Source organism: Ovis canadensis, chromosome 13, assembly GCF_042477335.2.
Source record: "Ovis canadensis isolate MfBH-ARS-UI-01 breed Bighorn chromosome 13, ARS-UI_OviCan_v2, whole genome shotgun sequence".
Taxonomy (NCBI): domain Eukaryota; kingdom Metazoa; phylum Chordata; class Mammalia; order Artiodactyla; family Bovidae; genus Ovis; species Ovis canadensis.
The window spans coordinates 52,596,758-52,622,960 of record NC_091257.1 but is presented as its reverse complement, the minus strand read 5'-3'; the positions used below and the strand labels follow the sequence as shown (position 1 = coordinate 52,622,960).

General features: G+C 57.1%; 1 protein-coding gene and 1 pseudogene across 4 annotated transcripts in view; one reads left to right on the top strand and one right to left on the bottom strand.

Annotated features, from left to right (window-relative positions):
* The window catches only part of LOC138417478 (sodium- and chloride-dependent glycine transporter 1-like), a 33,448-nt gene extending 11,994 nt beyond the window's left edge, over window positions 1-21,454 (top strand). For 2 of the 4 annotated variants that reach the window (XM_069547753.1, XM_069547752.1), the window contains exons 3-16: window positions 1,176-1,325; window positions 3,403-3,555; window positions 6,991-7,147; window positions 7,855-7,986; window positions 8,356-8,626; window positions 15,067-15,199; window positions 15,408-15,542; window positions 15,624-15,727; window positions 16,132-16,369; window positions 16,458-16,592; window positions 16,711-16,810; window positions 16,899-16,999; window positions 19,899-20,069; window positions 20,199-21,454. In XM_069547753.1, coding sequence (XP_069403854.1) covers window positions 1,176-1,325; window positions 3,403-3,555; window positions 6,991-7,147; window positions 7,855-7,986; window positions 8,356-8,626; window positions 15,067-15,199; window positions 15,408-15,542; window positions 15,624-15,727; window positions 16,132-16,369; window positions 16,458-16,592; window positions 16,711-16,810; window positions 16,899-16,999; window positions 19,899-20,069; window positions 20,199-20,393 — 2,175 coding nt within the window. In that variant the 3' untranslated portion in view covers window positions 20,394-21,454. The remainder of the gene's footprint in view (window positions 1-1,175; window positions 1,326-3,402; window positions 3,556-6,990; window positions 7,148-7,854; window positions 7,987-8,355; window positions 8,627-15,066; window positions 15,200-15,407; window positions 15,543-15,623; window positions 15,728-16,131; window positions 16,370-16,457; window positions 16,593-16,710; window positions 16,811-16,898; window positions 17,000-19,898; window positions 20,070-20,198) is intronic. The other 2 variants (XM_069547754.1, XM_069547755.1) reach the window with 1 other exon arrangement.
* On the bottom strand, window positions 21,409-25,348 carry LOC138417482 (coiled-coil domain-containing protein 24-like; annotated as a pseudogene).
* Window positions 25,349-26,203: the final 855 nt, after the last annotated feature.

The following is a 26,203-nucleotide window of genomic DNA, read 5'->3' as shown; positions in this document are numbered from 1 at the left end:
AACCCACCTTGCAGTGCAGGGGACATGGGTTCGATGCCGCTGGTCGGAGAACTAAGATCCCACACGCCGCGGAGCAACTAAGCTGTTGCACCGCAGCTACTGAACCCGTGCACCACAACCCAAGAGCCCATGCGCTGCGCTTAGACCCAAACAGCCCAATAAATATTTTAAAAATAATAATAACAAAAAAGGTTAACATAGTGTCATCCTGCCATGTTCCCACTGGCGTCAGCACACTTACCAAACTCACAGGGAAGCTGTCCTTTACATCAGAATTCATGCTTGATCTTAGGTGACTAAGATCCTACTTTGTACTAAACCCTTTGCCCACCCATCAGTTTCTAAAAACTGGAAGTTGTGTCCTCCCAACGACAGAACACTCGTGCCCACCGTCCTGGTCACTGGTTTCTGGTGTCCCAGCACCCACTGGAGACTGACCAGTGAGTGTGGCCTCAGAGAAGAGGGATGGAGGGTCTGAGTGACAGTCTGCCCAGACCACTCAGCACACTCTTCCAGAGGGACCGCCTCAGGTTCCAGGTGACACGGTGCTAATCCTCGAGTCATTGTTCTGCAGCTGCCCTCTTGGCTAATGCTATCTTTCTTCAGACAGGCGACAGTGCAGTTCACCAGGCCACAACTCTTGCACAGTCAGTCACATTCTTCTATGAGGACACACTCTACCATCTTGGCTGGCTGGAGATCCCCAAGTCCTGGGGGGATTGCACCAGTGCCCATCACCCCTCAGGCCATAGCACTCTGCAAAGCCTGAGATGCTCTGGTAGTGTCCTGTGGCTACATCCCCTTCTCTCTGCCCTTCACCATCTCTAGTGCCCAGTGGTACCCAACCTCTTTACCAGGAGCCCACCAAAGTGCCAGGCCTGTATGCTCAGAAGCATCTGGGCCCCAGACCCCATTCTAGAATGGAAATGAGCCGCCCTCTCTCTCCCTCTTCTGTGCCTGCTCTGCCCCACCCTGTGGTTGTGAGTGTGTGTGTGTGTGTTTTATTCCAATACCTTGCTGGGAACAAGGGAGACACACAACAAGCCCCATGCCTCACTCTAGCTGTGGAGCATCCGTGCTGGGCTGCATGGGGACTGGCCGGAGGGGGCGGGCCAGGGGAGGGGGTAGGTAGAGCTTCGGGAGGAGATGAGGTGAAAGTGACTGATGCTGCCCAGCAGGCCGTGGAAGAGGCAGGGGATGCATCAGTGTTGCCCGGAGCTGGCAGAGGAGTGAATGAGCGGAGGAGACGCACGCTCTCCACTCCAAGTGTTCACCCCAAGATGGCGGCGGCTCAGGGACCTGTGGACGCCTCCTCCCCAGAACAGGTCAGTCGTTTTCCAGGAGGTTGAGCCCGCTGTCTGGTGCCAGGCAGACTGGGAGGCAGGACTGGGGGTGGGGAGAGGGGCTGAGTGGTCTGTGCCAGGGAGGGGCAGGCACAGCCAGCAAGAGAGACAAGCAGCAGCAAAAGCGACACAGAAAGTTGCACCCGTGCAAAGGAGCAGGAAGAGTCAGCTGTGTGGCGGGGGCGCGGGGGAGGAGAATGGGGGTGTGAGGGCTCCTCCAGCCCAAGGACCTGCTGAGAATCTGCTCTGTGTATCAAAGCTGCATTGTCCTCGCTCCCGGGGAGACGGGCCAGAGGTGCCCAGGAATTGTACTAATCGATTCGGCCCCACTGTCTGTGCCACGGCAGTTACTCCTATGGGGAGAGTGGGTGAGGGGGCAGGGGGACTTGGCACAGGGGCTGCGTGGTGAGGATGGGGGAAGGGGGTGGGCAAGCATCTCAGCTGGGAGGCGACAGACCCTGCGGAATGTTTGCCAGTGTCCAGGACTAGGGCCCGGGTGGGGTGGGCACCACCAGTATGCCCTAATCCCTGGAAGCTAGGGATGGGCAGGGATGGCAGCAACAATGTGGCTGATGGCAGTGAGTGGTGGGGGGGGGGGCGGTGTGTGACTGGGACAGCCACCTTCTTTCTCTGCAGCGCATCCTGACTTGACCTCCAGCAGGCAAGAGAAGGCATGTCCTCTAGGGAGACCTGGGTTGGGTTTGGGAGTAGCATTATGCAGGCTGCCCTCCACCCTCAGGACTGCCAGGGTCAGCAACCAAAGCCACTTCCAAAATGCCAGCCCGCTGCCAGCCGACTGGGGCAGAGGCTGCTCACGGCTGCCACAGTGCAGGGCAGGACTGCTGGGCTCCAGGGCAGAGACAGAGCCCACCCAAAGGTCGCGTCACTACTCTCAGGGAGTAGAGCCTGGAGTGGAGCCTGGCATGCCTGGGCTGCATCTCCTGTCTGCCACCCACAAGTCTGGCGGGTCAATACTGGCAGAGCCCTCTGCCAATCAGGGCTCTGGGATGAAACAGCACCGGGCACGTCCTTGCCTCTCTCACCTCCCTATGAGGGCCTGGTCTCCTGAGAGGTGCCATGAGGTTTTCCTTGAGGCAGGAGACACTAATAGCCCCTGCATGCACTCGAGTCTGGGGTAGGTTTTCCCATGGTCCTGCTCCTCCAGCCCGGCCTTGACTCTTTTCTGCATCTGGACCAGGAAGCCAGCTGAAGGATGGAAGGCTCTGTCATTACAGGGCAGGTGCTGCCTCAGGAAGACAAGTTGGGGAACCAAGAACCAAGGGGTGTGAGGTCCCGGGCTTTCCTGAGGCAGCCACGCCCTACTGTCACAGCTGTGCTGCCTGAATCCCCGCTCTGGAGCTCAGAGCAGGCTGCCAGGGATATGGGTTTGGTGCAAGGTCAGTCTAGGATGTAGGGTCTTGCCCGTTCTCTGCAAAGTTTGTCTTGGATAGGACTTCATCCCTTGAGCAAATCCTGGGGCTTCAGCGTCCTGGACAAGAAGCCTGCCGGCTCCCAGCAGGGCCTGCCCGCCTGGCCTGCTCCGCCTGGCCTGCTCTAGGAGTCCTGAGTGTCCACCGCAAGCAGAAGAGAGAGCTCTCAATCCACAGAAATATCCAGTGGACACTGGTCCTGGAGGGTGGGAGTTGGCAGCCTGGGCACAGCTATCGCCCAGAGTAGAAACCTGGGCTGCCTCTGAGTCTGGACGCGGAGCAGGGAGGGGCGCCTCTGCGGTGCTGGGTGGGAGGGCACCTCTGCGGTGTGGGTGGGGATGTGGGGCTCTGCGGTGTGGGGTAGGGGGAGCTCTGGTTTCTGCCCTCGGAGCTGAACTGCCTGAATTCCAGCTCAGCAGAACAGTGAATAAACAGAAGGCAGAAGGCTAGGGAGAAAACTTACAAAAGCGACTGCTCAGTGTGGCTCACCCTCCTGGGCAGGGGTGGGGTGCGAGGTTGTGAACCCAAGACAGGTCACAGATCTTGTGCAGGCATGGACAGTGCTGCCTCAGTGACTTCTTAGGACAGGGGCGCTGAGGGTCTTACGTGTGTATGTCTTTGCATGGCAGATGTCATGGAGGATGATCAGCCATCCCATACACACAGCCGTGGAAGGCGTGTCCCATAGCCTGCATCCTGCTGAGCCTGGGGAAGCTTGGGCACGGGGTGAGGCAATCCCCACCCCGGACACCACCCATGAGGCCCATGAGGACAAGTCAGAGGTGAGGGTAGGGGCTATCCAGGGAGCCCGAGGAGGAGGGACCAACCCAGAAGGGCACCAGGCCACTCTGGTTTAACTCACCACCCAGGTGTGAGGGAGGGAGGGAGGTTTGGAGGGCAGCAAGGGGCAGCAGACAGTGGGAGATGGGTGATGGGCAGCAGGAGCCTGGAGCCTGGCCAGTCGGCGGTGCTGAGCTGGGTTAGGCAGACAGACGGGCCACCAGTCTGGGCCAAACCCATGAGCACAAAGAAATTCTTTTGTGGGCACCTCAGAGCCAACAGCTTCTGCAGGGACTGTTACAATCTGTGACGGGCCTTCCACCCAGCCGGTAAAAAAGAATGGAGGGCTTAGAATGAGGAAAATTATGCAAGGAGAAAACCACGTGTGCTGCATTAGGAAAGTCTCGCCGGCTTTGGGCATTGCTGTCCAGGAAGGAAGTGGAGGGGAGTCCCCAGAGGAGGGCTGGGAGGGAACTAGAGCCCCCAGGAAGCCCCACAGAGGGACCCTTCCCTCCAGCGTCCTTGGAGGAAGGTGGGCTTCCTCTGTGCTTTGCTGAGCGCCATGCCCTCATCAGTCAGACTGCCTGCACATAGCTTGCACTGGAATGAAAAGTCGGAGGCCTAGCTGTGGAGCAGGCCCCTCGGCAGCATTCCCTCCACAGCTCCCGAATGGGGCACGGAAGGGCTGGGAATCAGGGCCAGGGAGCAGCGGCTGCTGCTGCTCCTGCTGGAGCTCCTCCCAGCTCTTGCAGGGCCTCATTGCACCTCCTCCTGCATAGCAGACCCCTTGTGTTGTCTGTTACTTCCCGCCACAGTCCCATCCCCAACTCCAGGCCCCCAGGCTCGGGCCTCCAAGGGGCACAGCCAGCAGGGCTGAACTGCTGAGCGCAAGGCTCAGTAGTGTGCTGCTCATCAATGCCACCCTGACTCCCGAGGGCTCAGTCAGCCTGCGACTCGCTGCTGGCCACCCTCCCGGGCCCCTCCACACCAACGGAGGAGCAGAGACCTCAGAGGCCCAAGTCTGGTCCCACTGCACTTGGTCAAGCCTTGAACATCAAACTTTAGGACCTCGGTCTCTGCAAGAGGCCTTGCCCTTGCTCTACCCGTGAGGCTGCCCTGGATCCTCAGTTGTCTCTCTTAGGGCTATAACTGCTGCTTCGTGACCCCACCCATGTATTCTGCAGCTGCTACAGTCCTCCATTGTGCCCCTAAGTAAACAAGCCTCAGACAGAAGAAACTGTTATTGTAGGATCAACATATAGGAAGCCTATTTGGCTGGGCTTTGTTTGGGAATGGATAAACTATGCCAGGCAGGCCTCATGCCCTCTGAAAAAATGCCCCCTGGCCCCCACGCTATTGCTAGGCCTGTCCCCAAAAAAGGTCCTAGGAGGTGGTGACAGGCTTAGCCGGGATTCTGTAGGGACCTGTCACGCCAGGACTAGGAGCTGCCCTCTCCCAGGGCCAAGGTGGCCTTCAAGCCTCTTCATCAGGGCAGCCTTCTGTGACCTCACCCTGCTCCTACCCCAACCCTAGTCATCCTTTCACGTTCTCGTTGTGGTCACTTTGAAGTTGCATGTAAAAATTATGTGTTTACCTCATTAATGGCTTACTTCCCCCTAGACTTCTAGCTCTGAGTGGGTCGGGGTGTGTTCTGTTCCCTTCTGAATTTCCTGAGCCTGAGGTAGGGCCTGGTTCATAGTAGGTGCTTGTAAACCTCTGTGTGCGAATGAATGCACACAGGCTCTGCTGGTCGGCCCTGGGTGCTCTGTGAAGGGTTCCTGGTACTGGGCCCCAAACGTCCCAGGATCATGTGAGGCTCAGGGTCTCCTCTGGGCAGTGCTGGGTGGGAGGTGACACCGTGTCTGTGCAGAAGTGCCCACGTGCTGTGCAAGCCTGGAGCGGCCCCCCAGATGTGCCCTCTGAGAGCAAAGAGTGCGTGGCTAGGAGGGCCACCATCAGGTGCGGGGGCCTCTGGGCCTGCCTTCCCAAATAGGCCTTCCTGGAAGGCGCAGGCCCGGTGAGACCATTCCCTCACTCCGCGCCTGTCGGTCAGTGTCAGAGTCCAGCAGCATGGCAAAGCACCAGGCCCATTTGTTTATCTGCCTGTGTGCCTTGAATCTGTCTCTTTCAAAATGAGGGTCAGTGTCACTACCGCGCCATACCTCACGTAGGGCAAGCGGCTATGTCTCTGATCCGATGTCCTCAGGGACCCTGGCCATTTCTCTCGGGAGAACAGCCCACCTCTGGGAGACTATCTGTGTCACTCAGGGAGTCTCTGGGCTTCTCTGTGGGTGACTCTCCGGGTCCTCCCTTGCCTCTGAGACTCCTCTGACCCCGCAGGCTCCGGTTCAGGGTGGCTGACTCAGTGGGAGGGGTGGAACCGACATGGCATGGGGGGAATGGGTCTGCTCACACTTACAAAGGGACTTCCTGGGTTAATCCCAACTGTGGGGTTGGGGTCCTCAGTGGGCTTCAGGCCACCCAGTCCAGCCCCACAGCTCCCCAGGTGGGCCCACATCCTTCCTTTGGAGCAAACCCCCTCATCAGCCCTTCCTGACCAGCGCCCTCTTCTGCAGCCCATGCTCTCTCAGCTCAGAGACCCTTTTCCAGAGTCACTCCCTAGTTCCCCTGAGGGAACTGGAACTAGAACTCCCCAGAGTCTGTCCTCCAAGTCTGGCACGGTGCCTACAACTCTGGTCTCCTCCCCTCTGCTCATGGCCTGCAGCTCCCCCGCCTCTGCCCAGGTCAGCTTCCCCAGGGCTCCCCTCCCCAGTCATGGGCAATTAGAGATGGCTCCCCTGGCCCTCCCATCCTGAGTTCCAGAATGCCTTCCTCAGGTCTGGCCTAGCTCAGTTGCTTTCCCCTTCTTGTACCCTACAGCCCTGACCACCAGGTGCCCCCTGGAAAAAGCCTTCAGCTGGGGAGGGGCCCAGTGTCCCCTCCCCACAGCCACCTGCCATGGGCAGCATGCTCAGCCTGGCGATATGATGGCGGTGGGTGGGGGGGCTGTCTGGACACAGGCCCCTTTGTGCCCAACCCAGCTTGGCTGCTTGGTATGAGGCTCAGCTGCTCCCAGATCCTTACCCAGAGGGGACAAGGGAGGCTTTGGCGGGGCTGGGGCTGGGGGGCTCTCAACTCGAGCTCCCTCTCAGTGTCCCATCTCTCAGATGCTGGCAGCAGCTCCTCAGGTGGGCTGGTTCCCCCAGCACAGGGTGCTGGGGGTTGGTGAGGGAGGCCCCGCTTGGCACCCTCTGGCAGCCACTCTTGCCTCTGTGCTCCTCTGCCAGGCCTGCCTGCAGCTTCTGCCAGCAGAGGGGAAGCCCAGGGTAGGGGTGGGGGCCTGGAGGGTCCTTGGTGTCCCCACTAGGGGAGGCCCGAAGGGTCAGGCACCTCATGCCAATGCCTTGCTGATGGTGGCTTTTCTCTTGTCTGCACAGAATGGTGCTATGCCCAACGAGGCCATCAAGAAGGACCACAGCCTCCAACGGGGCAACTGGGGCAACCAGATCGAGTTTGTACTGACGAGCGTGGGCTATGCTGTGGGCCTGGGCAATGTCTGGCGCTTCCCATACCTCTGCTATCGCAACGGGGGAGGTACCCAGTGGGCACAGGGCAGGGACCACCCACGTGGATAGAGCCCAGCCACCCCCTCTGGCACAGACCCCACTCTAGACAGGCTGGCCTCTGGCCCTAATCTCCTTTGCCACCCCTCCCCCCTCCAGCTTAGGTACGCTTTACCCCCTTACCTTGGCAGCCTGAACCCTCGAGGGGAGAAAAGGTAGAGAGGAAAGCAACCCAACCTCCCAAGTCTCAGTTTTATACCCCCAGCATTTCAACAGCTGCCCCAAAATGATTCAGGGGACAATGTGGGAGACCCGGGTTCAATCCCTGGGTTGGTAAGATCCCCTGGAGAAGGAAATGGCAATCCACTCCAGTACTATTGCCTAAGAAAGTCCCGTGGACAGAGGAGCCTGGTAGGCTACAGTCCATGGAGTCGCCAAGAGTTGGACACGACTGAGCGACTTCACTTTCAGCTAATGTATGTGAAATTGCTTGGTTAAGTCATCCATTCCCACCCAAACATGGCAGCTCTAGGACCTGGGTTCAACTCAGAGCAGATTTCCTGGGAACCCCTGTCAAGTTCAAAACCAGGCCATGAGCAGTGTGCCTCAGACTGAGGCTCCAGTCCAGGGCATGGCACACCCTCCTGGAAGCCCAGGTTCTGCTGTTGGGTCCTGAGCAGGAAGAGGGTGGGATTCCCCCAGAGCCGGCCCTGAGCCAGCCCTCTTCCTGCCCACCAGGAGCCTTCCTGATCCCCTACTTCATCATGGTCACCTTCTGTGGGATCCCTGTCTTCTTCATGGAACTCTCCTTCGGCCAGTTTGCAAGTCAGGGCTGCCTGGGGGTCTGGAGGATCAGCCCCATGTTCAAAGGTGAGCCCTGGATGGGGTACACACACATACACATGGGCCCCTGGGGGCTGTGCTGACTCACCCATCTGTACAAAGACTGCCAACCCCTATGGAACCTGGGTGTTGACCCGAGGTCCACATCAGTGGCCAAGGCCAGGGGCACATGCTGGGATCCATTGTTTACTTGGCCTCCACCCTCTCCTCCTACCACGCGCATACACAAAAGCCCTTCAACTGGTCCCCCACTCAGCCCCCAGCTCGCTCCTGCCAAGGCTTTGACCTGCCCCTTCTGTGGCCCTCCACGAAAGCCTGCCTCTTAGGCCCTTCAGAATTAGCTTCGCATCCTTCAGCTAGGTGTGTGAGGCTGCTCCTGCCCCTCTCCTCCCCCAGGTGTGGGCTATGGCATGATCGTGGTGTCCACGTACATCGGCATATACTACAACATGGTGGTCAGCATCGCCTTCTACTACTTCTTCTCGTCCCTGACGTCTGTGCTGCCCTGGACCTACTGCGATAACCCTTGGAACACGCCCAACTGTGTGAGCGTGTTGGATAACCCCAACATCACTAAAAGCGTGCAGCCTCCTGCCCTGCCTGGCAACGTCTCTCAGGCACTCAACCAGACCCTCCAGAGGACAAGCCCCAGCGAGGAGTACTGGAAGTGAGGCCCCCATGGGAACTGGGCTTCTGGGGGTTACCCTGGGAGCCTATCTTCAGCCCTCCCTCTTCGCCGAGGGCAGTGGTCTGCCGTCTAGGGAGGGTGCCAGGAGTGGAGCCCGGCAGGGGTGTGGGAAGAAATGTAAGGAGCTTGCAGCCCACTTCAGGAGAGGCTGACGCACGGGCTCTGTGAGTTTGTGAGCATCCTTACACAGCAGCATTGAGGCCCCAGCAGTCAGGCAGGTCAGATGAGGAGGGTCAGGGCAAAGAGGGGTGGCTTCCTGGTAAGCAGAAGAGCATGGGCAGAGGCCCTTAGTCGCAGATGAGCCTGAGGGAAACCCACTGGGACGAAGGGTAACAGGTGTGTGGGGAACTCACCAGCCATGTGGTAGCCTACAGGGAGTACGTGACTTGGTGGAGGGCTTATAAGAATGAAGCGTAGACCTAACCCTGCAGAACCAAAGAAGAGCTGTGGAAGTTTCCTGTGCCCAGAGCTGTCATTATCAAGCTGTGTTTGGGAAGGGCAGCCTGGCACCCCTGAGCTCTGTGCTGACAGAGAATGGAGTCCCCAGGGCTGGCTTGAAGAGAAGCTGTTGCTGGGGGTGTTTGGAACATCTCGTCCCAGCTGGGTGGGTGTGAGGGCCCAGCAGGACATCCTGGAGGAAATTCCCCACGTCCTGTGGGGAGCTCATGGGAAGAGGGCTTGGTGGGCTGGTAGGCAGGCCTCGTTCATTCATTCCACAAACATTTATGGCGTCCACTCTGCTGGGCCCTGTGTGCCCATGGGGTATGAACGGCCCTGAGACCCTGCCATGAGGAGGTCACAGTCTAGAAGGGAGATGGGTAGTTAAAGTTATTTGGGGCAGGGGCCTCAGTGCAGCTAAATGCAGGGATGTGGTGAGGGCAAGAGCAGGTGGTCAAGGACGCTTCCCCTGGACTTCCCTCAAGGTCCAGTGTCTAAGACTCCGAGCTTCCAGTGACTCCACTGCAGGGGACACAGGTTCAATCCCTCCTCAGGGAACTAAGATCCCACATGCCAAGCATGACCCGGTCAAAAAACAAATCATAGAGAACCCAAGACTTCCCAGAGGAGGGAGAAAGGAAGTATAGAAGGATTGGGAGACATGGGCAGGTGAGCTGCAGCCCGGAGGTGGCAGACTGGAGCTGGGGTTGGGAGCAGGTAGGACAGAGGATTAGGACAGAGGAGGCCAGGACATCAAAAAGCACAGGGCTTCCCCTACCGGTCAGAGGGTTCGAGGCCTTCTCCACGCTGTGATGGAGAGTCAGGGCTGAGCGGTGGAGGTCCCAGTGTCTCTCAAAGTCCTAGCAGGTCCACCTCCTCTAAGCCGAGGGCCAGCACTCAGAGCCTCAGGGCCCAGTGTCCCTGGGCTGCTGCTGCTGCATACACGCTCAGTCGTGTCTGACTCTTGGCAACCCCATGGACTGTAGCCTGCCAGGTGCCTCTGTCCATGGAATTTTCCAGGCAAGAAGACTAGCATGGGTTGCCATTTCCTACTCCAGGGCACCTCTCTGACCCAGGGATTGAGCCAGTGTTTCCTGCACCTCCTGCATTGGCAGGTAGATTCTTTACCACTGAACCACCTGGGAAGGCCCTGTGCTGCACTGTAGATGTTCAAAGACGGTTAAGATGTGGTCACCGTCCTCAAGACTCGTGGTGGAGACCATAGAGCCATTGCCTCCCAGTGAGGTTTGGGCAAAATTAGCTCTGGGCAGATCCAGTTGTTCAGTCATTGGATGGGCCATTTCCTGAGCACCAAGTAGGGTGCCGAGGACTGTACTCAGAGCAGGGACAGAGCGGGGAGTAGGAGACTCCTCCCACTCAGGTATTGTGCTACATTTGGGGCATGGTGTGGACTGGGCAACTTGATCTAGAGAGAAGCTTCTGGAAGGTTCCAGAAGCACAAAGCCTGGAGAGGCTCCAGAAATTATCACCCCAGGGGCTGTCTTCCAGGGTGGGGCTACTGCTTGGCAAAGCTCAGGAGATTTTATCTAGTGCAATTAGAGGGGAATTTCCCTCCAAGAGAGCTAGCCACGGGTCAGGAGGTCCACAGGATGGCCCGCTGAACTCCACTCCTTGTCTGAGGCTGGAGCCAGGCCTCCCTAAGGAGCCGCAGTCCCAGGCAGGACTCCTTCCCTTCAGGATGGCTCGCTCCCTGCTGCCCTCTCCTGGAGAGCCTAGGGGAGTGACCTTTGAGAGGGCTGTCTAAGCTAGCTTCAGCAAGATGAGGTGAGCAAGCACCCCCATTTCTGGGCAGCTACTATGTGCTTATTGTTGTTTCGTTGCTCAGTCGTGTCCAACTCTTTGGCAACTCCGTGGGCTGTAGCTCTCCAGGCTCATCTGTCCATGGGATTCTCCAGGCAAGAACACTAGGGTGGGTTGCCATTTCCTTCTCCAGGGGATCCTCCCAACCCAGAGATCAAACCCAAGTCTCCGGCATTGGCAGGTGGGTTCTTTACCCCTGAGCCACCAGGGAACTATGTGCTAGGCATAGTATATGACATCACCCCCGTTTTCAGATTCAGAGGGTGATTCCCCGATGTTAAGGAACTAGGCCGCAATGCTGTGTCAGGATATACATATGTCAGGATATGCATGCCCCGCTGTGCCTGGGGCCTAGTGAGAGTTAGGCCGATGATACTCTGCAGGCATTCTGGGTCCATAGTCTCCAGCGACCCTTTGGAAAGCTGCACAATCTCATTTGAGCCCCATAGCAACCCTATTGGATAGTGTGTGCCGGTTTTATAAAATATTCCCATTTTACAAGTGAACAAAGCAAATCAAGAGAAAGATGGACTCCTCTAAAGGGAGAAGAGTTCCCAGGACAGATTTCTGAGCCCACGTCTGCCTTTCACCCACCCTTTGGCCTCCAGCCTTCCCTGTCCTCACCACATCTTTACAGAAGTACCTTACAGTCCTCTGAGAGCTGATCTGATGCCTGCCAGGCAGGCCCTAAGCTCAGGACCATGCCCTCATCTCCCCAGCAGACACCTGACATCCAATGAGACTTGGATCCCAGCACCCCTCTCTCAGTGTCTTCATGCCAGCTCTGGAGCCACCCAGCCCTCACTCAAATCCTGGCTGTGCTACATACCAGCTTGGCCTTGTGAGGTCACCAAACCTCTTTAAGTCTCAACTGTTCATCCTTTAAGTGGGAGTGGATGCAACATCATTCTTGTTATTATAAAGAGGTAGCAGAAATCACTAAGAGCAGTGATGGGGCTCAGGAAGCACAGTGATAGCCACTGCTAGAGATGCAGTGAAATAGATGAGAGTGTCCTGCTCTCAAGGCATTTACCATCTGGTTGGGGAACTTAAAAAATGATGCAGAATAAGTCAAGAGATGTTATGTGAAAGCCAACTTGTAAATACGTGTGGTTCCGAAAGTTTTTCAGTTAGTTGTTTGGTCTCAAAAGCACATGGTCCAAAACCAAAGCCAAACATTAAATATGGTGCCATAAACGAAAGACAGAGTTCAGCAGATTAGCCTTCCAAACTCTTTAAACCTTTGTATTGTATGCAATAAGAAAACAATACAAAGCACTACCAGTGTCACATATGTAACTAGACAAAGTTTTTAGAGAGTCTTTTGAGCAAGGAATGGGTTCTTTACTTTGAATGCTGGTGCTTGACCCTGTGGCTATTCTGGAAGGCAGAGGCTCCCAACACGATGTGTCCTAAATACTGTGACAGTCCAGCTGGGCTTGGGCAGCCCAGAATCTCCAGCCCTGCTACCTTCAGCTTTGAGTGACCTTGTCTATTTGCCCCATGGGCCCAGATTATTTTTTTCTGCATGTCCCAAAGGGAAAAGATTGGAAAGCACAGCCTCAAGAGTCCAGGAGCCACTCCTGGGAGGAGGGGGTGGATCTTATTCATCCCTTTATCTTTGGTTCCCCCATGGACTGAGAGCCTGGAAAGTTTCTGACCCTGATGCCTGTTGAGTGAACCAACACAGAGGCAGGAGTTTGGCAGAAGAGGGATGTGTTGGACAGCGCCCTCTGCAGGTCACAATATGAAGGGCGGCCTAGGAGAAGATTGGAGGCAGAGGAGGCCTACTCAGGTGCTTGCAAGTCTGACAGTCCGGTGGGTTGAGCAAAGAAACAAATCCCGGACCTGGCAACATTGCCCCATGAGGGACCAGGGTGACCACCCTTCACAAGGTATTAAACATGTTTTCATGAGGTTTGATAACTGAGTTAGAAAAAAACAGTAAAAAGAGCTAAGATTAGAGGACAGCCTATGAAGCTATGCTGAGAAGTTTTCACTGAAAGAGGGGAAAGAAAGGAGCCTGTATTTTTCTAAATTTATCTACAGATTATCTTAGGTTGAAGTTATGATGCCCATTTTAAAGATGAGGAGACTGAGGCTCAATAGTTTGTCTCTTGCTCATTAGTTCTAGCCTGGACAACTCCAACAGCCAAGCCAGTCGCCCTCCAGATACTCCCCTTTATACTTCCCAGTCCATTTTCCATGATGTTAATTCACTCATCCATTCAGCAAATGCTTATTGGGCATGGCTCTGTGCCAGGCACTTTGAGAACCACTGGAGGGATACAGGAATGAACTAAACAGACAAAAACCCTTGCCTTCATAGAAGGCAGATAACAAACTGAATAGTAAAATGTACAGTATGATAGAAAGAGACATAGTCTGGAGGAAAATACAGCCAGAAATGGGGTAAGGTGAGCCAGGCTGGGGCTGGGGTTGCAGTTTTAATCTGGGTATCCAGAATAGGCCCCTTTGCAAAGAGGACACCCAAATAAAGATTTGAAGGAAGCAAGGAAGGAGGCCACCATGTCGACAAGCCCAGCTGTGTAATTTGTGGGGCCCAGCGCAAAATGAAAAGGTGGGGCCTCTTGTTCAAGGCTGTTCAGAATTTCAAGATGGCAATGGCAGGACATTAAACCAAGCACAAGGCCCTTCTAAGCACGGGGCCCTGTGTGCCTGCACGGATCTCACACTCATATGGACACGTGGAGGTCTGGGGAAAGAGTACGCCAGACAGGGAAGAGCGCGTGTGAAGGCCCTGAGGTGGGAGAGGGCCTGGCACATTTAAGGAGCAACAAGGGACCCCACGCAGCTGGAGCGGCGAGTAAGGAGGGAGGCAGCCGGAGGAGAGGAGACCTGAGGGACAGCAGTTAGGAGATAGTGGGTCATGAAGGGCTTTGTAGCCGCTTATGGACTTTGGTCTTTCCATGGCCAGAGATGGGAGCTGCTACAAGGTTTTGAGCCAAGGAGAGGCCCTGAGAGACCTCTTCTAAAAACCCTCCAGAAGCTTCTCATTGCTCTCAGAATAAAATCCAAACTTCTGCATCTTGACTTCACAACTTCTCGTGACCTTGTTCCTTCCTGTCTTCATCCTTCTCTGTTCCCCTCCCCTTCTCCTCCAGCCTTCCTGAGCTGCTGACATGCCAGGCGGTTCCTGACCCTCTCCTGCCGCGTCATGACCTGACCCTGACCCGTGCCCTCGGCCTGGCATGTGCTTTCTCTTCTCTTCACCTTCTTTCTCCCCATCCTTCCAACTTTGGCTCAAGCCTCCCCTCTTCCAGGAATACTTCTAGTGTGTTCCTCCCCATGGGGTTAAGACGCTCCTGGCAGGGCCCACAACGCCTGATTTAGGTCAACATGCCCAGCATCCAGCAAGGGCTTGGCACATCAACATCCAGTAGGCTGAAGAAACAGAGCTGGCATGGCAGAGGGCTCCAGAGAGTCATGCACACTCAGGAGAGGAATCCAGGTTCAAGTCTAGGCTTCTGTGCTCCAGTGTGTGTGCTAAGTCACTTTAGTCATGTCCAACTCTTTGTGACCCCATGGACTATAGCCCTGCATGCTCCTCTGTCCATGGGATTCTCCAGGCAAGAATAGTGAAATGGGTTGCCATTTCCTCCTCTAGGGGATCTTCCCAACCCAGAGATCAAACCCATATCTCTTACGTCTCCTGCATTGACAGGCGGGCTCTTTACTACTAGTGCCAGCTGGGAATCCTCCGTCTTTTCTCAGTACTCCACTGCCTCCCTCTGTTCATCAGAGTTGGAGGACTAGTGTTTGTGAAAAGATCACAGAAGGCTTCCTGGAGGAGGTGACACGAGACAGGGTGCGTCCAGTCTGGAGGAGAGGGGCTTCCTAAAGGAAAGGCCTAAGCCGGGTCTGAGCAGGGACAGGGAGACCTCCACACCCCAGGGGCTGAGGGAGCTAGCCCAGGCCTGGGGTGTGGCCTGCAGGCACCCTCGAGGATCCTGGGAGAGGCAACAGGCAGAGAGGCCTGGGCAGGCTGGGGCTGGGGCCTCACCAAGGCTCCCATCCCAGACAAGCCAGCTGCTGGGCCTCCGTGAGAAAGGAGGGAGCTGCCAGGCTGGGCCCTGGGCCTTGGGAATGTGTTGCTGGATGGTGTGGCTGGCCCTCAGTGCCAGAGTATCCCCTTCTAGGTTCTACGTGCTGAAGCTGTCAGATGACATTGGAAACTTCGGGGAGGTGCAGGTGCACCTCCTCAGCTGCCTCTTTGTCTCCTGGGTGGTCGTCTTCCTCTGCCTCATGCAAGGGATCAGGACTTCAGGGAAAGTAAGGCCCTTCCCTCCAGGATCTGTGCCCACCCAGAAATAGCCTGCCTCCCTGCCTGGGTTTTATGTGTGGAGGGGTGGGTGGGGGCATGATGAAAGCATGTAGGAGGGAAAGAGGGACCAGAGGACCCGTGGTGGTTGAGGGGGCAGGTTGAGGGGTGGAGTGGGAAGAGCCCAGAGGAGTCCAGTGGGGCCCCTCTCACCCACAGGTGGTGTACTTTACGGCCACATTCCCCTACGTGGTGCTGACCATCCTGTTCTTCCGTGGCATGACCCTGGAAGGAGCCTCCACGGGCATCAAGTACTACCTGACGCCACAGTGGGACAAGATCCTGGAGGCCAAGGTGGGCCGTGGGTGGAAGGTGACCTGGAGGGGCGGGGAGGGGCAGAGAGGCGCCAGCCTCTGACTGCAGCTCCTCCTGCAGGTCTGGGGGGACGCCGCCTCCCAGATCTTCTACTCGCTGGGCTGTGCGTGGGGCGGGCTCATCACCATGGCTTCCTACAACAAGTTCCACAACAACTGTTACCGGTGAGAGTCTCTCCACCAGCGCTGGGGCTGCCCCCTGTTCCTGCCCTCTCTGCAGCCTGACCCTGCTTCCCCCAGACCCACCAGATCCAGTGCAGCCAGCTGGCCCGCCAGCACCCTCCCTTCCACTCACGGCCTGGAGCTGCTGGCAATGCCGGGTCTGATTCCAGTCACTGCAGAACAGAGAACACTTGGGCAGAAGAGAGAAGGGGTGACAATAGTGATGCCCCAGGGGTCTGTAAGGACTCAAGACCCTCACACCTACTTAAAGAGGCCCAGAACAGACCAGAGAGGAGATTGGGGGTACTTTTGTTCCTAGAACTTTCCCTGTGTTCAAGTCTGCTGGCCCAAATTGGGCAGGAGGAACTAAGCTGCGTGTCCTCTTCACGTGTTTCCCTCCCCATTAGAGACAGTGTCGTCATCAGCATCACTAACTGTGCCACCAGCATCTATGCCGGCTTCGTCATCTTCTCCATCCTGGGCTTCATGGCCAATCACCTGGGTGAAGACGTGTCCAGTGTGGCAGAACACGGCCCAGGCCTGGCCTTCGTGGCATACCCAGAGGCCCTCACACTGCTGCCCATCGCCCCACTCTGGTCCCTGCTCTTCTTCTTCATGCTCATCTTGATGGGGCTGGGCACCCAGGTACGAGGCACGCGACTTGGGCCAGTGGCTTAGGGTGGGAGGAGGCAGGGCCAAGGGTAGGCCCTGCTCTGATGGCCGTGTCCTGCAGTTTTGCCTCCTAGAGACGCTGGTCACAGCCCTTGTGGATGAGGTAGGGAACAAGTGGATCCTACAGCGAAAGAGTTATGTGACCTTGGGCATAGCTGTGGCTGGCTTCCTTCTGGGTATTCCCCTCACCAGCCAGGTAAGAACCAAGGCAAAGGCTGGGCCGAAGTTGCCAGGGTAGGGGATAGGGGGAAGGAGCAGAGAGAAGGGGCCCGTAACCTCAGGCACCCCCGACTCAGCTGCCCACTGGCCCGTAGGCAGGCATCTACTGGCTGCTGCTGATGGACAACTACGCGGCCAGCTTCTCCCTGGTCATCATCTCCTGTATCATGTGTGTGTGCATCATGTACATTTACGGTAAGTGCCCAGGCTCCCACGGCCTCCCGTGTCCCAGCCCCTTGCCTGCTCACGCTGTCCTGTGGACTGCTGACCTCCCTCTCTCCAGGGCACCAGAACTACTTCCAGGACATCCAGATGATGCTGGGGTTCCCACCGCCCCTCTTCTTCCAGATCTGCTGGCGCGTAATCTCACCAGCTATCATCTTTGTAAGTTCCTCACTGGTCCCTCCCCTGCTGCCCCCGTGGCGAGGGTCCTTGTCTTGGGAACCAGCCGAGGAGGAGCCCAAGCCCAACCATTAGGCCAGAGCTCCCCCTGGGGCTCCGCACCCACAGCTCTGGTCACTGGAAGTCTGAGCGAAGCTGTACAGAGTCAGACAGGCGTGGAGACTCAGAACCACCTAAGCCCTGGCCTTGGGTTAGGAAGGGAGCACAGGGCCCTGTATTTGACGGAAGACAGTGCCCAGCTTCAGAAGGGGAAAATAGGCTGGCAGCAGCTGAGAGCCGGCCCTCCCTCCCTGGTATTTCCACCTGGCATCTCCCCAGAGGAGCCTCGGGTATCATAACTGACCTTGGCGTTGGTCTCTGACAGCTTCACTGAGCTCGTGTCTCTAGTCCCTCATAGCCGAGGTGCTTGGAGTGCTCAGGGTATGTGGTGTGAATGTATGTTCCAGAAGCAGGCTGTGCAAGTCAGGTATCAGCTCAGGATCTGGGACACCCTCCCAAGCCACCCTGGAATAGGATAGCTTGGGAGGGGGAGTTCTGGGTTTCTACCAGTATTCAACACCTGGAAGACAGACCCCCAGCAGGGAGTGGAAGTGGTGGAGGGAAAGCCCACCATGACCAGGAACAATATTCTAAGTCTCGTGATACAACTCTCCATGGTTTCATTATTATCCCCACTTTACAGACGAGGAAACTGAGGCCCTGAGATGCTAAGTAATTGACCCAAGGTTATATAGCTTCTAAGAGTCAGAGCCCTCATGTAAAGCAGGTGGTCTGATCTGGAGCGTGTGTGCTGGGCCCATGCTGCACCAGAAACAAGTTTAGGAGGAGGAGTGGTCTGTGGACTACAAACCTTCTGATTTTGTTCCTTTATGATCAGGGTGAGAAGCTGGGGCGGGGCCGGGGTGGGGGGTGTAGGGATTTGCTAGTGTAATGGTCCCTCCACAGGGAAGAGGCAGGGCTGTCTCTGAGTGACAGAAGGGTTAGCCTGATGGTCAGGGCAGTGTCTGGAGTCCTGCCCCCACCCCCTCGTGCCAGTTCCTCTGTGCCCTGGAGAGGTCAGCACCGGATTTCCACATTGGCTCATGTTCCTGGAAAAAAGTTTAAAAGGCCCCTGAGGGCTGAGGCCTCTATCACATGGGGTGTGGGATCTTCCCATGCCTGGCACTGGCACCAGCTCTGGCCACTGGCTCAGCTTCGAAACAGGAGAGGAAGTATCCCGTAAGCGGTGGGAGGCACGGGAGGGCAGACACCACAGCCAAGTGCTGTGCCCTTGGGGGTTATGGCTTTGGCCCAGGACCTGCCCTGGGGGAGTTCATCCTCCAGGGCTCCCAGGAAACTGCCGCCCTGTGGGAAGACCCAGGGCACCACCCAGGCAGGGCAGGAGGAAGGAGGAAGCCTGGGTCCGGTGTCTCCAGGAAACTGAGGCAAAGCCCGCAGCAGCCTCTCTGCTCAGAAAGCCAGGCTGGAATCCCCTCAGGTGAGGATGCCAGGCTCTGTGGACCGTGTGCTTCTGGGCTGTTAGCTTTCTTTTGGAGGCTTTACTTCTTCATAGTGCTGAAAAGTGTTTTTTTTGTTGTTTTTTTTTTTACAAACTCCATCCTTCTATCAGTTCAAATAAAGAATTTGTCCACACATTAGATCAGGCTCTAGTCCCATTCAGGAAACTTGTTATAAGTTCCTCTAAGTGCACCATCCCCCGGGTGTGGGTCTTGACTTCTGGAATTTAGTCCCTAAAAAGGCTGGTGGGGCCTGAGCTCCATGATGCGGCTGAAGGCTTGGGAGGTGTATGCTGAGGCCTCCTGCCAAGCAGCACCCATTGTCCCAGGCCCTCCAAGTGGCCCATGAGCCACCTGCCCATCTTTCTGCTTCCTGTAGTATTTTTGTTGCCGCAACCCTAGGCTTTATCTCCGGTGTCCCTTGGCTCTTTCCAAAGCGTTTCCAACTGCCGTCTCTGCAGCCATAGACTCACAGGACTTCTCCCTTTCTTTCCCCCCATTGCTCCCACCTCTCTGCACAAGTCAGTTCAGATCAGCACATGAGACTGTGCCAGGCGCTGTGCTGGGCACTGGAGACCTAGACCTGATACAATCCAGGAGCTCCCAGGTCTGGAGGAAACATTCAAAAAATGTTTCAGCTCATGAGTGGCTCAGTCATGTCCGACTCTTTGTGACCCCATGAATCGCAGCACGCCAGGCCTCTCTGTCCATCACTAACTCCTGGAGTTTACCCAAACTCATGTCCATTGTGTCGGATATGCCATCCTACCATCTCATCCTGTCATCCTCTTCTCCTCCTGCCCTCAGTCTTCCCCAGCATAAGGGTCATTTCAAATGAGTCAGCTCTTCGCATCAGGTAGCCAAATATTGGAGTTACAGCTTCAATATCAGTCCTTCCAATGAACACCCAGGACTGATCTCTTTTAGGATGGACTGGCTGGATCTCCTTGCAGTCCAAGGGACTCTCAAGAGTCTTCTCCAACACTGCAGTTAAAAAAATGCTTAGTAGATGGAAAATGCCCCTGAAGCCTTAAAGGCCACGGATTTGGCCTTAATTCAGCAGGCAGTGGGGGGCCGCTGCAACTCTTTGAGTATAACTGACTTCCAAGGTCCACGGCAGCTGAACAATTTCTTGCCTGCTTCAGGATTCTCCAGAAGCCAGACCCCTCCCCTTCCGCAGTGCCCACCTGCCCATCATACCCTGGACCCCTGGTGCCATCAGCTTCTTCTGCTATGCAAACGTTGATGTCACCCCTGCCCTCCCTGATATGCCTCTTTCTAGTCTGGGAAACTGGAGAGGGAGGGGAGCAGTGCTGATAGGAGGCCCAAGGCCTGCGTGGGGCTGGGCAGGACTCACGCCCACTCCCAACCCCCACTCTTTGCAGTTGATTCTCATCTTCCTGGTGATCCAGTATGAGACAATCACCTACAACGAATACCAGTATCCAAGCTGGGCCGAGGCCATTGGCTTCCTTATGGCTCTGTCCTCTGTTATTTGCATTCCATTCTACGCCCTGTTCTACTTCCGGATAACAGATGGGGACACCTTCCTCCAGGTGAGGGGTGGGGGCAGGGGCAGCCAGGTGAATCAGAAGGGGGTGGATGGATGGATGGCGCTCCAGGGCTCCCTTCTGATGCACTCTGCCTGCCCGTCCCTCCCTCCCCCATGCCTACCTCTCCTGCAGCGTTTGAAAAACTCAACAAAGCCAAGCAGAGACTGGGGTCCCGCCCTCCTGGAGCACCGAACAGGGCGCTACGCCCCCACCATTCCACCCTCCCCTGAAGATGGGCTTGAGTTCCAGCCGCTGGACCCAGACAAGGCCCAGATTCCCATGGTGGGCAGTAATGACCCCATCCGTCTGCAGGACTCCCAGATGTGAGCACAGCTGCTGGGGGAGTGCCCCACCCCCACCCTGTGCTCCCAACTCAGAGCCTGGGGAGACAGTGGAGAGGCGTCCCCGCCTGCCCCCACCACGTCCTGGCCAGGGGTGGCCCCTGTCACCTTGGCCACCACTGCTAGCATGGTCATTTGTGCTCGTGTCCCTAGTGTTTACAGGTCCTTCAGATGCCAAGATGGCAGCTGGGGGTGTCGGTGATGTGGGGGTTGCTGGGGGGCCCAGTAGCACTTTGAAAGGCTCTCAGTTCAGGTCCCCAGATGCCTGCTGGGCTTCACATGGCCTCTGATGCCCCCACACTTTGCCCTGAGCTGAGGTTCTGGGTGGGTCCCCTACCTGTCCCTGTCCCTGAATCTTCGGCCTCCTGACCAGTGTTCCTGCCCTTGGGGTGGACCCCAGCCTCTGCTCAGGCTAATTCAGATCTTCCTACCTGGAGGCAGGGGGGCGGCGCTGTGAGTGTTACATACGGGTCAGGCTGTGTGGCCCGGCCCTTTTGTCTTATCTGTGGTTGCTACCCCCTTGCCTTGGCTTTGGGCCCTATCTGTCTTCCAGGCCCGCCTGCATGTCACTTGGCAGCTCTGAGGTCCCTGAACCTCCTTCCAGCCTTGGCTGTCAGGGCCTGCCCAGCAGAGGCCCATGACCCAAGAACCCACCCAAAGAATTCATTTCTGGTGGGTAGGGATGGGGTGATGCTCAACAGGAGGTTTGAGCCCAGAGCCCTGGGGAAGTGGACTCTAAACGACACCCTGTTGCCCTACCACTGCCAGGCTAAAGCCCAGTCTTCCCGAACTGGGCTACCCTTGTTCACGTGCCAAATTGCCCCAGCCCATGTGCCCCAACCACTCTCTGGAGACGAAACTCCTTCCCCTAAGCCCTGCAGTGTCTGTGTGTCCGTCCTCTGTGCCCCTCTGTGCAGTGACAGTCCCAGAAGAGCCGCCTCTAATCCTCTGTAGCAATAGCAGTGTGCCTCCCACCCCCAACCATCTGCGTACCACTAGGATTTTAAAGTCCGTAGGTTTTAATGAAATTTCTATTCCTGTTTCTGAGCTGCTGCTGTGCTTTGTCTGGGTCCTCCAGGGGCACATGAGTCAGGGTTGGGACAAGACCTCCTCCTGCCAGGCCTTTGGGGGGATGCCTGGGAGGAGAAGAGCCAGAGGCTGTGACAGTCAGGACTGGACACTGAGGTCCTGGTGAGAAGGTAGGGTGGGGGCCAGACAGACAGACAGACAGACAGCAGTGGAATTCTGGGGAGGGCTCATCCTAGACTAGATCTGAAGTGGGCTGGACGCTGGCAGCTGAAAGAGAGCAGTAGCAGACAGGACGAGTTCCATCGGAAGCTGAAGCCTCCTTCCTGAGCAGCCCTTCAGGTTGGGGCCTGGGGTGCTGCACTGGACATCAGAGCAGAAGCTGGCCTTTTCCCGAGGAGGCACTGACTCTTCCATCCCCAGTGGCAGGTTTGGGGCAGCGCTCCAGAAGGGGAGCAGGCAGGCAGCACTGGAGAAGCCTGGCCCAAACTCCAGCAGCCCCATGGAGGCAAGGCAGGAGTCCGGTGCCCTGGCTGGAGGACTCCAAGAGCTGTGGCCTGAATAGGAGGGAGTAGCTGTGAGGGGACCGTGGCCTGCCACTCAGCCTGCCCCATCCAGCTGTCTGTCTGCTCTGGGTTACCTGTGCCTGGGGGAGAAATAGGAAGGCCTCAGGGGTGCCTGAAGCTCCTGTTGCATGGCTGCCTTCTGTCCCTTTAGCTCTGGAGGAGAGGTTCTCCCTGAAACATAGCACCTAGTCTTCCAGGCTGTGTTACAAGAGCAAGGTGGGACGGGGTGGGGGCAAGTGGGAGCGGAGCGCTGGGTGCTCTGGGGCCTGCTAGGGTCCTCACCTGCCAGGCTGGGCTCTAGGTTTGCCTCAGAGGGCTGAGGGGCCCCTGAATACTCGTCTTCCAGGCAGCGCTGCAGGGAGAGCTGGCTCAGTACCTGGCTTTACGGCAGGGACAGGGCAGGACTGGGCAGGGTGCCCAGGCCAGAATCCCCATGGTGGGGCACAGGAACCAGCCCATGCAGTCTCTTCCTCCCAACCACCTGGGGGGACTCCTGAGAGGAACACCAACCTCTCCGTGAAAAGCTGAGCTTGGCAAGGGAGTGGCAGGCCTGAACCCAGACTTGGGGAAGAGAAGGAGGCAAAAGACCTAGGCAGACCCAACAGTTGATCTAAAAGTGCTGACCTCGGACTTAGGGACTCAACTGGAATATGGGTTCACGTACTTAAGGATCACACATGTAAGTGTACACACAGGAAAAACGGACCCAGGGTTCACACAACCTCTGCAGGCAGAGACACACAGAGACCCACCCTGGGTGAGACACTGGGGCGTCTATGCTCAGCAGAAGGGCTGGGGGCAGGGTGGCCCAGGATTGCAGCTTACCTGCAGGATGGGAATCTCCCTCTCTAGCGCATGGCACTCTTCCTCTAGGCGGGCCCTGGGACATGGACAGTGCAGCACTGGAGGCAGCGCTGCAGACCCGGGTCTCAGCGGAGCCCTGCATGCGGTCCCCACCCCTGGCCTCCCCAGGAGCCTCCTCTAGGCCCTCCTATCTCAGTCCACCTCTGCCTCTGCTGCCCGCATGCTGTTCCAGCACAGCCTTGCAGCCCTGCCAGCCTCTTCCTGGGCAGGGTGTGTCCTCTCTCCTTGCCCGCCTCCCAGGGCCCACCCTGAGGAGCAGCATTCTCTCTTCTACACGATAGGACTAGACTTGTGGGTCCTCCTGCCTCCATTCTCTCCCACATCACAGCCCTGCCCCTGCTTTAAAAACTCTTCTGTGTGTCATCTCTTCCCTACCTCCCAGGATAAAAGTCCTCAGGCCAAGGCCCCTGTAGGCATCTGTACTTGACTGATTCCTGACAGCAACCTCATCAGCATCCTGCCCTTTCCACCTCAGCCCCACTCTCGTGGGTCTCCCAGCCAGGTATGTTCCCTCCCTTCTCCTCCCAGTAGTCCCAGTACATCAGGGTCCATCCACAGTCCCACCCTCCCTGTCTCCACCCTCACTGCACACACTTGGGGGCCTCACCGCAGGTGTCCAGCAGCCTGGTCAGTGTGGGACATGTTCAGCTGGTCCTTGATGATGCTAAGGTCCCAGTGACAGCTGCTGGCAGATGAAGTGAACCTCACTCTCCCATGCTGCTTCACCCCAGGCCTTCAGGACACAAACGCCATTTCTCCTAGACAATTTTGTGCTTTCTCACAAAGGCAACACAACATGGCACTAAAAGGAGATCTGGAGCCTGGGATTGCGCATGGGTTCTGCCACCTTTTCCTTTGTGTGAATCTGGGAAAGTCAATCATACTTTATGAGCTTTAGTATCCTCATCTGCAAAATGGGACATCACCCCTTTCATAAGGACGTGTGAGACATAAGTTGCTACCATTCACTGATGAACACGCTGCTGCTGATTTATCTCATTCAGTCCCTAGCCCTCTCTAACCCAGTCCTCACAGCCTGGCTATCCCAGCCTGAGGGACACCTGGCCCCTGGATGAAGTCCTTCCTTCCACTCATATCTGCATGTACTTCTCCCTCTTCCTGCAAAGCGCTTCTCTTTGTATCTGTCTGGAAATCTGTTCCTCGTACTCTAAAAGCCAGCTCGAACCAAGTCCAGGATTGACACGTGTTTGCTGGGCCTCTGCAGCCCTCATGGGCTGACTTCTACCACAGGTGGCTGTAGAAGTGTCAGTCCCAGACCAGGAACTCCTCCATGCCCGCAGGTGGGACCTACCAGCTGGCTGGGGTCCTTTGCCCAGCAAGGACAGATCCCGTCTCTCCTACTACTATACCTGGGTTCACCAGCTCTCATCTGGAACATCTCCTGTTCTGGCAAATCACACCTGGGCTCCTCCAAGGCAAAGCGCAGGACCCTGGGGCTATACTGGACCCAAGCTTGAGTCTGGTCCCTGCAGAAGATGCATAAAGGCAATTCAGGGGCTCCTTCCAGGGAACCACAGGAAAGGCGACCCTGGCCCCTTGTCAGTTGCCAGGCTAGCCCATCTGAGTTCTGGAGACAGGGCCCAGACCCAGGTCTGGAGCTCCAACCTGCCCTCACAGATGGCCTTCTGGCGGAGACCTTGGAGCAGCTGCCGCAGTTCCTGGCACACAAGATCTCTTAAGAGGGGCGGTGGTGCCAGAAGGAGGAGAGGTCAGAGGTGGGGCGCGATCCAGAGGCTTGGATAGATCGAGCCTCTTGGAGCAATGATCGCAACATCACTACCTGCAAGGAGAGCTGGGGCACCTCGGTGACTGCGGAGGGAAGTGAAGGGAGGCAAGGAAGCTGGGGGAATGAGGGGCTGGGCAGTTAAATTGGAGAGGACTGGGCGGACAGTGAGATCCGACAAGAGCTTGAGAGTTACTGGGCAGGACTAGGGACCCCTAGAAGGTGAGAAAAGCATCCGAGTCGTGGGACAGGTCTGCCGTGGGGCCCACCTTCCGACGCCCCACCTCTGCCCGTAGCTCCAGGCTCAGATTCACTGTCGTCTCCCCTAGAATCCTCTTCACTTCGGGCCGCTTCGGGAGCGGAACGTGCTCTTCCACCAGTTCCCACAGCGACTGGGAGTCCCCAGGCATGGCCCGCCAACGCCGCTGCCCGCAAGACGCGCGGTCGCACACTTGGACCTGCGGGACCCACAGCTCGGAGCGCTGGGTTACTGGTATACCACTAGTCGCCCAGGGCCGGGCACACCCCCTGACGCCTCGCCAGCTTCCGGGTCTCACAGGCCACGCCTCCAGCCTGTCCCTCGGACCGGCCTCTCCCTAGCCTCATTCCGTTCCGTCGCCCGTCCCCACGACTAGAGTTGCTCAGTCCAGAGCCGCTGGCCTCTGGCGCTCTCTTCTGCTCTACTACTGATCGACTGTCGGAGGCTCTGGTTTCAGGTCGCGGCCCCGGGAGCCTGGAGGCCCTAGCCCCGCCTCTTCCGCGCGGCCGTCTCCAGGGAAACGGGGCCCTCAACTCAAGCCCCGCCCCCAGAGGGACCCGGCTCCGCCCATTCCAGGGCGGTGCCGGCTGGCAAAGCCCAACCCACAGCCGTGGTAGGTGGTTTCGCAGTCTCAACCGTGCACCCCCCAGACTCCAAGCACCTTTCATCCCTGGGCACCTTTAGACTCCAGGGCAGGTGAAAGAACCGAGAAATATGAGCCCGGTGGGTTTATTACTTCCGTGCCTTTTCTGGGGGCAGGAACGGACTAGGCTGTTCAAGGAAGACAAATAAAGGGAGGAGTGTGGGAGAAACCGGAGGAGGGGAGGAAGGCTGTAGGTCCAGGGGGACCAAGGGGCCAGATGAGCAGCGTCTCAAGGAGCCCCCGTTGCTTGAAGCCAGGGTTGCAGTGTGAAGTGCAGGGAAGCCTGTGGTGAGCGCCTTGGGGTGTGGGCGGGCTCTCTGACCCTCGACTCCCCGCTCCCCCTGCCGCCCCTGCCCGTTCCCCTGCCCCAGTGCCCCACTCGGTCATTTTCCTGGCTGCTCCTCTGCACTTTTCCTACCTGATTCTGTTTTCCCCTGGAGAGCTGCAGAATGGGTTCATTTCCTGGGCTTTCCTCTCCTAAGGTCTCTGAAAACAAGCACTTAAGTTTGTATAAAAAAGATAAACACAGGGGGCCAAAGCAGGTTCCCCAACAACATGGATGACAGGAGAACGCTGTAGCTTTGCCAAACACTGAGACCCCAGAGTGCTAGTGCTCAGAATGACTGGTCCGGACTGCTGTATCAGGGAGCAGGAGGAGGCTGGTCTCCTCTTTGACTCAGCCTCAAGCCCAGGA